Source organism: Lissotriton helveticus, chromosome 8 (genome assembly GCF_964261635.1).
Source record: "Lissotriton helveticus chromosome 8, aLisHel1.1, whole genome shotgun sequence".
Lineage (NCBI taxonomy): Eukaryota > Metazoa > Chordata > Amphibia > Caudata > Salamandridae > Lissotriton > Lissotriton helveticus.
The window spans coordinates 152,458,344-152,472,896 of record NC_136069.1 but is presented as its reverse complement, the minus strand read 5'-3'; the positions used below and the strand labels follow the sequence as shown (position 1 = coordinate 152,472,896).

Sequence of the window (14,553 nt, the reverse complement as noted above, 5' to 3'; positions counted from 1 at the left end):
CATGTGTGTGCGAAGTATCCGGGCTCGGCGCATGATTCATACATCATGATGAACAGCATGGTGCCACGGATGATGGAGAATCTGCTTGGATTGTGGGTGAGTATGCCTACTGATATGGCGTGCTGTGTGTTACCTGATGCACTCTGGCTGTGCAACATTACAATGGGTGTTTGTCATTCACAGTTGACTCAGCATATCCCAGTAGGCCATGGCTGTTGAGCCCCCTCAGGAATCCCAGGACCACGGCTGACATCCGCTACAATGAGGCCCATTGCAGGAGCCGACGGGTAATTGAACGGACTTTTGGCCTGCTGAAGTCAAGATTCCGCTGCCTTGACAGGACCGGAGGTGCACTGGCATACTCGCCTGGGAAGGTGTGCAAGATCGTTGTGGCATGCTGTATGCTGCACAACCTGGCCATCCACAAGGGGGTCCACCTGCTCCTGGACGATGGTGAGGAACCAAGGCCACCACCTGCTCAGGGACCTGAGTCCATTGATGAGGACAGTGGAGAGGAGGAAGGAGTAGACCTGCGCCAGCAGCTCATCGACTGCTACTTCACTTGAAGGTGGCCGTCGAGGTACAACGTGTACATTGTCTTGTGTGGTTGCTGTTGTTGTGAAGGGCTATGCACGGATGTAACCGACAGGCACACGTTCAGTCACCTGTGTGTGGTAAATGTGACATTGACGTTCCATATGGGGACGTATGCTGGACCCTATTTGTTCACACCTACAGCCCATTGTCTAGTATGCCTGTTGTGTCTTGTGTATGTTTTGTGTAGTGTTCTGCCTGTGATGCCACAATGAGACCAGTGACTGTTGTTCTGTTGTGTCTCCCTAGGTGCTACAGAAGAATACTGCCCTACATACTGTACATCATTTGGACACATCATGGATATTGTCAACACTGTAAATATTGCACTAAAAACGATAATGCACAAAATCATGTGCGTCAGGTATTTTATTTTGGAAGTGGACATGTGAATTGTGCGGGAATATTTACATGAAGGTGGGGAATGAGCAGTGAGTTGACAGTCCTGTTCGATGAGATGCAAGAGTAGACACCACATGGATGTGGTGACCCAGTCCAACAGACAGGTGCCATTGCCAAGGCAATGTGGGGATAGACAGTCCAAACAGTGAATGCAGTGGGGAAGAGGGTTGTCTTCACGGCTGGCTCCGTGACTGGCGTGTGGCAGGTGCTTTGCCTCCAGAGACTCCCAGGCTCTTCTTTGGACGCCCCCTAGATCTTTTTGGCGGTGGGGGGCCTGCTGAATGGCCAGCGGCATTAGAGGACTCGCCCCTCTCTGTTGGCGCAGGGGAGGATGGTGCATTGTCATCCTGCGGCACAACAGGAGTGAACGGAGGTGGTGGTTCGGACACAGGCCTGTCTCTCTGCAACGCCACTTGCTGGCCCATGAGGTCTACCATCTGTCCAAGGTGGTTATCGATGGACCTCATCAGCAGGATGAGCTCCCTTAATAGTTCATCGGACCGGCCACTTTGTCTCTGGACCTCTTGGTAGGCCTGCACAACTCTGGTGAAGTGGTCCAGGGATGGTGTCCACTCCTCCCGAGGTCTGGTGGTGACCCTGGCCCTCCCACCTGCTCTGTTGCCACAGACCTCATCCCTCGCCACTGTGGGTTCATGCACTCTCTCCCTGCCCTCCACAGTCGTTGCTGTGGGATGGTCATCCCCTGGGACAGGGAGGGTGCTGCAGGTGGTACTGGTGATACTAGTGGTAGTGGCGGTGGCGGTGTTGGTGGTGGTGGCTGCAGTGGAGGCAGAGGCCGTGACAGCAGGGGTCTGCTGCGCTGTTGTTGCATCAGACGTGGCGGTGGGGAGGATGAGGGCCTGGGACCTCTGGGTCTGTGGCACACCAGATGGGCCGGGCCGGAGCTCATCGTCCAAACTGTCCTGGGAGTCCACATCTGAGAGTCCATGTGCCCGGGGTGGAGACTGGCTCTGCTGGTCGTTGGGGTGGTCCTCAGCAGTGAGTTCTTCATCACCTGTGGAGTAGATGGGGAATGGTCAGCGTTGGGCACTGTGCAAGTATTGTGTCATCTGCGTATCATCGACTGTCTGTACACTACACAATTATGAAGTCACCAGTAGTATAATTCATGGCAACACTGTGTGTAATATCATAGTGCAGAGGAACATCATTTACTCATACATGTTGAATGTCAATGCAATGCATGCAATTTTTGTTGCGTTTAGGGATGCAGGTCTACCACACACACACACACGTCAGGAAGAGTTAAGATACCTGTTAGGTGAGGGTGAAGAGTGCAATGGCTGACACATGCTCCTGGGTGGGGGAGGTCTCCATGCTGCTGGAGTGTGGGCCTGGGGGCATGCTGGGAGTAGGGATACAGGCCTCCCACCCCCAATCAGTGCTCCAATACAAGATGGCTACCTACCTGTAAGTCTGTTTGGTGAACAGTGCAATTGCTGACACTTGCTCCTGGGTGGGGGAGGCCTGTATTTTGCTCAGCTGTGGGCCAGGGGGCATGGTGGGAGTGGGAGTGCAGGGCTCCCTCCAACAGACAGACATCACAAGCAAGATGGCTACCTACCTGTTAGGTGAGGGTGGACAGTGCAATGGCTGACACATGCTCCTGGGTGGGGGTGCCTCCATGCTGCTGGGGTGTGGGACAGGGGGGGTGCTGGGAGTGGTAGTGCAGGCCTCCCACCCTCAAACAGTCCTCCAATACAAGATGGCTAACTACCTGTTAGGTGAGGGTGGACAGTGCAATGGCTGACACATTCTCCTGGGTGGGAGAGGCCTCCATGCTGCTGGAGTGTGGGCCAGGGGGCATGCTGGGAGTAGTGATACAGCCCTCCCACCCCCAAACAGTGCTCCGATACAAGATGGCTACCTGCCTGTAAGTCTGTTTGGTGAACTGTGCAATGGCTGACACTTGCTCCTGGGTGGGGGAGGCCTGTATACTGCTCAGCTGCACCCACAAACACCTCAACCACTGCAGGGGTGTGGGTGCAGGGGTATGGTGTAGACGTGTGAGGTGTGTTGTGTGCTGGGGGATTGTTTGTGCTGGTGTAATGGTGGTGGTGCTGGTAGTGGTGGATGTGTGTGTGTGCTGTGCTCTTTTGCCTTTCCTGTTAGATGTGGTGTATGGCCTTCTCTTCTGGAGTGTAGCAAAGGATTATAGTTAGGGAAGGGGGTGGCTTTATACTCAGCTGTGTGGGTGTGTCCAAGTGGAATTTGGGTGTCAGGTGTGTTGTGGGAGTTGTCCTGTGCTTTTTTATTTTTATTTGCATTTATTTCCTTTATTTGTATGTGTGTTATGTATTTTGGGGGGCATGGCTAATTTTATTTGTGCAATGTTTGGCATCACTGCGGTGTTTTGGCATCGTCCGCCATGTTTTTCATGTCCCGTCCGCTAGGGTGGCTATGCTGCAGCTCTTCCGCTATTTCTCCCATTCACTCCTATGTACGTCCGCGGCGGTCGGTACCAGCGGTTCCGACCGCGACACCCTCGGGGATATCCTTATTTCCCGTGCGGTGTGTGCGCTGTCCTTGCGGCAGGTTGTTGCTTTTCGCAGCTTTTCCGACCGCTGTCGGTTTTTGACCATAACCGCCCGCGTCGGACGGCTTTGCTTGGCCCGCTTCCACCGCGGTCGGTCTTTAGTGGCGGTTGATCCTAATATGGCCGCCGGTGTATCTGCGGTGCAGGCGGGCGGTTGGTTTCCGCCTCCATGGCGGTCGGGGTGGCTTTCCGCCCGCTATCCTAATGACACCCTAACTCTCTTAAACAATCACTTATAGAAAAACATACTTATTCATACAGGAACTCTTACAATCTCTCGCTCTCACATATACTCACTTATATACATCAATACTCACATATACTAGTTTAACACATATGTAGTTACTCATAAAGATACTATTGAGACAGTGATTCACTCACTAACACACCCATACACACACTCATCCAACCATACAGTCCTGCACACATGCTGTCTTCAAAACACATACAAACAGTGAGTCACCCATTCATGCATCTATGCGGTAAGTAATACCCCCCACCAAACCATACAGACACTCATACTGATACTCTAAAAACCAACTAATAACCCATATTGACACTCATGTAGCTAGTCACCAACCTATGCAGCCACTTATACACAAAGTGAGACACTGATATAGATATTTACATATTTAAACATTACTCGCTAATATATGTATTCGCTAAGATACACTTAATAAGTCAGTTATACAATCATTTTTACAAAACAAAACATCCATTTAGACACTTATTTACACATTTTTTCTTCCATCGACCTTTAGATATACATATATAAAACATATTTATTTTTCAGAAAGACACACATTCACTGGACGATGTCATCAGTGATGTTATCAGTGATGTCATTTCAGATGTCATGAGTGATGTCATGAGTGATGTCACTAACCATGTCTTGAGTGATGTAATATGTGACGTCATCAGCAGTGCATTGTGGACGCGCGAGTTATAGTTAGATGAATTACCTATAATTGGGGAATTTCAATGGTTTTGTATGAGTGAAATGTCCAGCTAACTATAACATGTGTGAAACCTATGTTTTTTTCAGTGAATTGCTAAGGTTTTTTAAATGCTAATTTTTAACTATAACATGGCTGAACCCTATGGTTTTTTCAGTAAATTTCTAAGGTTTTTGAAATGCTAATTTTTAACTATAACATGGCTGAAACCCATGGTTTTTTCAGTGAAAATATATATATATATATATATATATATATATATATATATATATATATATATATATATATATATATATATATATATATATATATATATATATATATATATATTGTATACATGCCATATCTTAGCCCTCACTTTTTGCTATTATCCAACCTATACAGGTTCAACACTCTGAGATGTTACAGGATTATACGCGGGTCAGCTGAGATAACAGGGAAAGTCACAGCACTCACTATGCAAGCCACAGAGCTTCATCAGCATACCAAGGAGATAGGAACGTCTTCTGCAAGGGCACTTAAGAGATCATGATGGCTGACTCATGTTGGTCCAAAGATCAAAGATTTGGAAACAGGGCCAACACCTCAACAACCTCTTAGGATCTCAGGAAGAAAGGAGAGAAAGGTGATGACCTCTGGCAAGTTATTGTACAATTTTATCAGAGAGCCTTTCCTGATTTGTCAGATTGGGATTGGGATAGTCAAATTCAATGTGCACATCGCCTTCATCTTTATCATGATGCGACTAAAGCCAGGAAACCTCACCCCGGCCAATGCTGATTTATTTTGATAATTGCTTATTAAGACAGGTGATCTTTCTGAAAGTCTGACCCTAAGCGCCAATCTCAGTCAATTCAATGACTCTGTTCCTATGATTGGATCTTTGTAAGCTACCGATGGATCGATATTGGAAGCTATGTCAGTTGATCAATCCATTAAGATCAGTGGGAAAACAAGTATTTCTACAGGAACCTGCGAGACTTAAGATGGCCAAATGCAGATTTGCTATACTAGATCTGAAACAGCCCGGATTCTTAGACAATCGAAGGGGTAGTAGATTTCCGCCTGATGTTGTTTTTCGCTGTTATAATATATGTAATACATGTTTTTTTACTCCCTTTTCGTTTTTGCACTAGGGCACATGACAGATCACCTGTGGGGTGGTGGAAGTTTGACAAACGCAGAGCAGGTTTCAAACAATGGATGCAGCTACTTTTGAGAATGGAATGACATGTGGAGGCACATAACAGGAAAATGGTGTAATTAATTGTGCCACAGAAAGCAGTTGACACCGAGTAATGCTTTTGCTAGTTTAAAACCAGATAAGCACACGTCACGATACCCCTGACAAAGGGAACTTGTCCTTTTTCTTTGTTTGAGACCGGACTTTGGATGCTGCTGTAGCGCACCGGCGCTGTGAAACCCCGAGTGCCTTTGACCCTGAAAGCGTCACCGCTCGCCGGACCCGCTCCGCGGGTCCCGCTTCGAGGCGCTGGACTCTAGTGGGTGTAAGAGTCACCAAAGACTGCTGTAGGCGCAAGTGTGAGCAGGGCTGCGAGCGTGCTGGCAACTGGACTCCGTTTCCCAGGAGTCTCTGCTGTTGCTGGCCTGCCCGAGTCACCTGGGCAGCTCTCCCTGTTCAAACAAGCCCACATCCTCACGGTCAAAACTATCGGACCTGCCTTCATCGTGGGATTTGTCCTTTTTCTTTGTTTGAGACCGGACTTTGGATGCTGCTGTAGCGCACCGGCGCTGTGAAACCCCGAGTGCCTTTGACCCTGAAAGCGCCACCGCTCGCCGGACTCTAGTGGGTGTAAGAGTCACCAAAGACTGCTGTAGGCGCAAGTGTGAGCAGGGCTGTGAGCGTGCTGGCAACTGGACTCCGTTTCCCAGGAGTCTCTGCTGTTGCTGGCCTGCCCGAGTCACCTGGGCAGCTCTCCCTGTTCAGACACGCCCACCTCCTCACGGTCAAAACTATCGGACCTGCCTTCATCGTGGGATTTGTCCTTTTTCTTTGTTTGAGACCGGACTTTGGATGCTGCTGTAGCGCACCGGCGCTGTGAAACCCCGAGTGCCTTTGACCCTGAAAGCGCCCCCGCTCGCCGGACCCGCTCCGCGGGTCCCGCTTCGAGGCGCTGGACTCTAGTGGGTGTAAGAGTCACCAAAGACTGCTGTAGGCGCAAGTGTGAGCAGGGCTGCGAGTGTGCTGGCAACTGTACTCCGTTTCCCAGGAGTCTCTGCTGTTGCTGGCCTGCCCGAGTCACCTGGGCAGCTCTCCCTGTTCAGACACGCCCACCTCCTCACGGTCAAAACTATCATACCTGCCTTCATCGTGGGATTTGTCCTTTTTCTTTGTTTGAGACCGGACTTTGGATGCTGCTGTAGCGCACCGGCGCTGTGAAACCCCGAGTGCCTTTGACCCTGAAAGCGCCACCGCTCGCCGGACCCGCTCCGCGGGTCCCGCTTCGAGGCGCTGGACTCTAGTGGGTGTAAGAGTCACCAAAGACTGCTGTAGGCGCTAGTGTGAGCAGGGCTGCGAGCGTGCTGGCAACTGGACTCCGTTTCCCAGGAGTCTCTGCTGTTGCTGGCCTGCCCGAGTCACCTGGGCAGCTCTCCCTGTTCAGACACGCCCACCTCCTCACGGTCAAAACTATCGGACCTGCCTTCAGCGTGGGATTTGTCCTTTTTCTTTGTTTGAGACCGGACTTTGGATGCTGCTGTAGCGCACCGGCGCTGTGAAACCCCGAGTGCCTTTGACCCTGAAAGCGCCACCGCTCGCCGGACCCGCTCCGCGGGTCCCGCTTCGAGGTGCTGGACTCTAGTGGGTGTAAGAGTCACCAAAGACTGCTGTAGGCGCAAGTGTGAGCAGGGCTGCGAGCGTGCTGGCAACTGGACTCCGTTTCCCAGGAGTCTCTGCTGTTGCTGGCCTGCCCGAGTCACCTGGGCAGCTCTCCCTGTTCAGACAGGCCCACCTCCTCACGGTCAAAACTATCGGACCTGCCTTCATCGTGGGATTTGTCCTTTTTCTTTGTTTGAGACCGGAATTTGGATGCTGCTGTAGCGCACCGGCGCTGTGAAACCCTGAGTCCCTTTGACCCTGAAAGCGCCACCGCTCGCCGGACCCGCTCCGCGGGTCCCGCTTCGAGGCGCTGGACTCTAGTGGGTGTAAGAGTCACCAAAGACTGCTGTAGGCGCAAGTGTGAGCAGGGCTGCGAGCGTGCTGGCAACTGGACTCCGTTTCCCAGGAGTCTCTGCTGTTGCTGGCCTGCCCGAGTCACCTGGGCAGCTCTCCCTGTTCAGACACGCCCACCTCCTCACGGTCAAAACTATCGGACCTGCCTTCATCGTGGGATTTGTCCTTTTTCTTTGTTTGAGACTGGACTTTGGATGCTGCTGTAGCGCACCGGCGCTGTGAAACCCCGAGTGCCTTTGACCCTGAAAGCGCCACCGCTCGCCGGACCCGCTCCGCGGGTACCGCTTCGAGGCGCTGGACTCTAGTGGGTGTAAGAGTCACCAAAGACTGCTGTAGGCGCAAGTGTGAGCAGGGCTGCGAGCGTGCTGGCAACTGGACTCCGTTTCCCAGGAGTCTCTGCTGTTGCTGGCCTGCCCGAGTCACCTGGGCAGCTCTCCCTGTTCAGACACGCCCAACTTTATCATTCCCCCTATAAACAGCGTACGTCATCTCCGCTGCGCGGGAGCGTCCCGGGAGAAGCCCGGGACAAGGGCGGGCCGTCTGTGGCCGTCGGAGGCCAAAGGAGGCTGGGCTGGGCCCACCCCCTTACGTCGGACTGACGCTCCTACCCCGCATATCCGCAACCTGAACTGTAAGTTGCCATCAGCCCTGTTTCATACCCGCCAATAGGATAATTAGTAACTTCTTGAGTATTGTGCTAAATCACGATAGTAAACTAATTGTCATCCCCCATCACCTTTACCAATATTGATCAGAGGCACTAGCATGTCTTCAGATGCATTAAACTCTTCCTTGCCTTCTACAGTAGGGGTCACTATACTAGGTCCTCTGGACAACCACTTTGCACGGGCAACCAGGGAAATAGACAGAGAGATAGCGCTGGCAGAGAAGCGAGCTGAGCGTCGCCTCTCTATCGAACTTTTTAAACACAAACTCCCAGCCCTGGTACAAAAAGAGGTATTAACTCCTCATTTATCAAATAACGCCTTATGCATGGGAGAGACAGATGCAGACGTATTTAATACTGATGACTTCCCTCTGATTTTCCAGGAAGGTCCACCCCAGATAACTATTAATGAGCCAAATCAAGCTATCAATACTAATGGGTCACCATATACATCCCATTGTTTAATTGACCTGAATTCTCCTATAGTGTTGGATCATGTTTCTCAGGCCAACTCAAGTTCCCCATCCCCCGTATCGACTCTACCCTCGGAGGAGGCCGTACAAATGGAGACACAATCATTGCAAATTATCAGCCCTCCTAAAGAAAAAACACAGAAAAAGAAAGGCCAAGAAGTGTGCTACTCGCCACCAAGGAAAAAAAGGAGGAATGTTGGGGTGAGAAAAAGGACTGAAAGCATAAATCCACCTTTACCAATAAAGAACTCTCGAAACAAAACTAGTAAGGACCTAGAGATTGACGCATTAAGCAAGCCACAAGCTGTTTTGAGCATGTTTTCTGAAGCATTGGCGTCCAAAGGACTCCTTGAGGATATTGAACGCCTCTTTAAATCTTTAATGCTGCCACTCTTAGAAAGGGTAAAAAAACTAGGGGAAAACATGGACCGTATTTTAGCAGCGTATACACCCAAGGAAGCCCTGAAAGAAAATACTTCAAAGGAAACTCGTCCTTCAAAAACACAACCTGCACACAATACTCTGATCCCACGACAGGAAAACTCTAAAACAAATCCTACGAATAACAACGACAGCCCTAGATCAGTGGCTACACAAGCATTACATAATGGAAAGGTTAAGCCAGTTCCCTTGAAAGCCCCTGTCCCCATAGACCCAAGGCAAACAAATGTACCACCACAGAATAGGGTAAAAACAAAGGTTAAGGGAAATGTTGACCTACCCCCAGAATCAACAAACTATGTTATCATTTTGACTGGTGTCCCTGTGGTAACAGTGGGTAGCATAGTACCAAATACCAGTCTAAAAAATAAGGCCATACACTGGTTGCGGATTAACAGACCCCTCCCACCACATTTAAATGGGGATATAGTGTCTGTTAGACGGTGTGATTGGGTAGGGGTGAGACCCAAAGATATAGAGGGAGATGTGATAATAATAAACTTTAGGGACCACAGAACTGTAACCCACATTTGTGATTGGTTTTCGGGGAGAAAGGAGGGCAGTATATCTCCTCGGAACTTGTGCTATTTTTACCCCGAAGCTCTGATGAGGCCCCGTACTCACCCCCCAAAATCGGGTCGCCCGGACTCCCAGCAATTTCTTAATCGTAAACAACACCCCAATCCCACAAGACACTATATAAATAACTCCCAATCCTTTCTTCTACCTCAATATAGACCTGCTTTTCCCTTTGACCATGCCCACTATCCTACAAACCCGACTGAATATTGGAATATCCAGATTCAACACCTATTTGAACCCCTCTCAGGCATGGACCTAAATGATTGACTCGGTCCTCCAGACTCTAAACCGGGTAGCAACTTTGGGGGGGAAAGAGAGGCTGTATCTGAGTGTTCCGTATTTGCCCAGACGCACCCTAAAACTGGTACTAATATAACTAGAGCTAGGGAATTTGGTATTAAGCAAAAAAGTAAGACGGCAAAGGACGCCCGGGTTAAAGGAAATGTAATTGAGGGGGCTACTTTGAAGGATGATACGATAAAGAAGATCTCGTGTAAAATAACTAAAAGTAAACATATACCCAAACCCAAAGACATAAGCACACATGAACGCCAAGTAAGTGTAGTGTCGTGGAATGTGTGCGGGCTTGCTAATCAAGTTGAAGAAACTGTGTGGGGGGAGTTTGTTAATAACATCGACATACTATGTGTCCAGGAAACCTGGGTATTAACTGAATTACATATTGACGGATTTAAGACTTTCCATGTCCCTGCTGTACCCTCTAATCATGGTAGGCACAAAGGGGGACTATGTGTGTACGTGTCCAATCGCTTAGGCACTAGTATTAGTTCTGGAAGATTAACTTCACCTTACTTCCAGTTGGTTACCATTCCCCTAAATTCCATCGACGTCCTAATAGTGATTAATTTTTATAATAATATTAAGAACTCCAATTTTAGGGAAGAATTATTAAAATTGACAAAAGAAATAAGTGAGGTAAAACCCGTGAAAGGGAAAGAACTAATATGGGTCTGGGTAGGTGATTTCAACGTAAACCTATGTACCAGTGAAACATGCGGTTTCCAGGAATATGGGGAGGGGGAACATGTGGATAGAAGTCAATTCCAACATAATGATAAAGGGGAAATACTAAATGGCATTATGGCCAAGTTTGATTTGGGCTTCGCTAATAGGCTTTGCTCACCCAAGGTTAAGTTCACTTCTACCTTTTTAGCGAGGGGACTTCACTCAACCATTGATTTCATCATCCTGCCGAATATGTTTGGTGGCCGGGTGGCAAATTACGAGACCCCCACTATCGGTTTGAGTGACCATTTACCGATAAAAATTCTTGTTAGTGCCCCAGGAACTAAAACTGACATAATAACTGAGACCCTGGCATGGTCGCAAAACCTTGCTGTAGCACGGCAAAATGGCATTGCCCTAAAATGGAGCATGGTGACCCAGAAAAAACTCTCCAGAAAATTGTGGAAGGTGCTCTTCCCTCATTCTTGGCATGTTTAGGGGAAAAGTCCTCAAACGATGAAATCTTGGAGGCATTCAGTGACATTACTAGTACCATACAGGGTGTCCTGTCCAGGACTCGTTCTAAAAAAAGTAATAGCCCTAAGGGCTGGTTTGATACTGAATGCACTAAGACACATAAGGCCCTCAAATTGGCTTTGAGTGAAACAATAAGGGACCATGGTGTAATTAGGTCACTTAGAAAGGCATAAAAATTAGCTAGGCACCAACGAAAGAAGGTAATCAAAGAAAAAGCATGGCAAGACCTAGTGAAAGCTGCGGGGAGCAGAGATGCAAAATTATTTTGGCAGGTAGTTAACCTACCTTTCCTTAATAACAAAGTGGCAGCTAGGATGGAGATAGCCATCAAGGAAAAATCTTGGGTGGATTTTTTCTCGAACGTATATTGCAATACCCAAGAGGAATCTCAATTAGTGAGTAATCATTGTCCCATCCCAATTGAGCTCAACTTAGATGAGGTGTTAATGGCTATAAACTCCACCCAGAATAATAAAGCCCCGGGACCAGATGGTTTCCCGAGTGATCTCTATAAGATGAATACTGACCTATGGGCGCCAGTTTGTTTGCGGGTTTTGGGTGCCTGTTGCTCAAAAGGTTTCATTAAAACATGGGCAGAATCAGTAATAATCCCAATATATAAAAAGGGAGACAGGGAAAGCCCATCAAATTATAGACCCATATCTCTGCTAGACTCATTAATGAAAATTGCGGGCAGAGTGGTTTTGACTAAACTACAGTCCAGGGCAGAGGAAAATGACATTATAACACCCGCACAATATGGGTTTCGGGTAGGGATGGGTACTGTCGAACAAGTCTTAAACCTTGTCTTATTACAAGGGAAGTACATCAGAGCAAAAGAGGGCTGTTTTTATGCAATTTTTGTCGATCTCTCCTCTGCGTTTGACTGTGTAATCCACACTAAGCTCTGGGAAACACTAGAGGAGATGAATGTGGATCCAGCCATTGTTCTTTTTCTGAGACAACTATATTCAAATGCGACCGCCAAAGTTAGGTTTGGCCTGGGGGGGGGAATGCACCGGGTCTTTCCGCATACAGAAGGGGGTGAGACAAGGCTGCGTGCTGGCCCCATTCCTTTTCTCATTATACACCAACAGTTTAGAGAAGGAATTGGGAGCCAGTAATATTGATTCACCAAAGTTTGGAAGTAGGCAGATTTTCTCACTTTTCTATGCGGACGACGCTGTGTTAATGGCTAGAACGAAGGTCGGTGCCCAAAGGGCCCTAATTAAATACGTAGATTATATGGAGGCAAGGGGCCTTAAGCTTAACGCTAAAAAATCCTTCGTGATGTGCTGTGGTAAAGGTGGAGCCAGATTTAATCAACTTAATGTAGCAGGACTCCAACTACAAGCTACTAAAATATTTCCATAACTGGGGGTTACAATTGAGGCATCCGGGGCTTGGGGCCCGAGGTGAAAAATAGAACTTTAGCCTTTAAACGATCTATTGCGGCCATAAAACATTTTGCAAGCAAATTGGGCAAAAAACAACCTGAAATTATGCTCAACATATATGTGGCAAAATGCAGAAGTATTGCACTGTATGGAGCAGGTGTATGGGGGTACCAAGATGTAACTTCGCTCCAAATCGTAGAAAATAATTTCTTAAGATATCTTCTGGCCCTCCCGAAGAGCATATCGGTCTACAATTGTCACGTGGAATTAGGAATGGAACATTTGACAGATCTGATCAGAACTCAGCCAATTCTGCTCTGGCGTAGAGTATGGGCGACACCAGAATTGGGCCTAAACCGAGAAAAAATCAGCGATGTTATGGCCCTAGATAATGCAAAACGTATTAAATGGCTTGAGTACCTCAGGAGAGTTTTAATGGACATTGATAGGCCGGAATGGTACAACAACCCTGAACTAATTAGGGAAATCCCGAAGAAAGTCCTGAAAAAATTATGCATGGAGCACTTTAATATACTAAGGTTTGGAAGTGAAGTCGGTAAAAAATCTGTGCTCGATCATCAGCTGCTGTTCACTACCCATAAAATACAACCTTATCTAAACCTCGTGACTTTGGGGTTTGATCGTTTTGTCCTCACCAGATTTAGGTTTCATATTTTTCACCATATAGTCTCATTTCCAGCCAAAAATGACTGGAACAGAACTCTGGCTGCCTGCCCATGCAATAAAGCATCTTCCCAGACCACCTTTCACCTGGTTTTGTTTTGTAAACTGTACAACAAAGAACGCTCCAGATGGTTAAAACAATACCTGAGAGGTGGGGCCTGGCGGCAGTGTAGGCCAGCGTATTTACACTTGCAACTATTGGGAAACCCTCTGTGCATAATGACTATGACAATGTTCTTAAAAAGTGTTTTAAAACAACGGAACTTATTATGAACTATTAATTATTCGATTTGAATCACTCCAATTGATTTAATACTTTTTTTTTAAAAATGCTATGTATGTTTGTATAGATATATTTTTTGTATGAACTGCTTTTATGATTTTTAACATGAATGAATGAATGAATTCAGATTTCTAGAGCGCACATAGCTGCCCTGAGGCGTCCAAGCGCTAAGCATACCAACTGAAGTTCAAGCTAGGAAAAGGCAGAGTCAGCTCCACAGTTATGTGGTAAACAGGAGCGTTTTCAGCTGTTTGCGAAAGGAGAGGATATCGGGATTGGATCTTAGATGCTGAGGCAGGGCGTTCCACCTCTTGGCTACGTTATAAGAGAAGGAACGGCCTCCGGACCTTGACTTCTTTATTTGCGGCACACTGGCTAGATTTGCAGAGGTGGAGCGCAGCTGTCGTGTGGGGAGATAGGGTATGATGAGAGGGAGATTAATTGCCGGGCCTAGAGACCAGAAGGTCTGGTGTGCGATGCAGAGTGATTTGAAATTTACTCTTTCCTTTATGGGGAGCCAGTGCAGTTTCCTCAGTCCGGGCTTTACTGAGGATCTGCGGGGGATTTGTAAAAGCGTTCTGGCTGCACAGTTTTGTATTAGTTGCAGTTTGCGTAAGGTGAAGTCAGGAGCTCCGAGATACAATGCATTTCCATAGTCCAGCCGCGATTGTATCAGGCCCAGAACCACGGTTTTTCTTGCTTCAAAGGGGAGTAGCGGCAAGATCTTCCTGATGACTCTCAGGAGGCCAAAGCAAGTGGCAGAAAGTATTGTTGCCTGTTGATCGAATGATAGGGACCGGTCGAGCCAGACACCAAGGCTC

At 47.9% G+C, this 14,553-nt stretch overlaps 1 protein-coding gene across 1 annotated transcript in view; it reads right to left on the bottom strand.

The window, feature by feature from the left end:
- Positions 1-966: 966 nt before the first annotated feature.
- Positions 967-14,553, bottom strand: part of LOC144772455 (uncharacterized) — a 28,061-nt gene continuing 14,474 nt past the window's right edge. Inside the window, exon 2 of the mRNA XM_078656791.1 lies at positions 967-2,011. Coding sequence (XP_078512917.1) covers positions 1,170-2,011 — 842 coding nt within the window. The 3' untranslated portion in view covers positions 967-1,169. The remainder of the gene's footprint in view (positions 2,012-14,553) is intronic.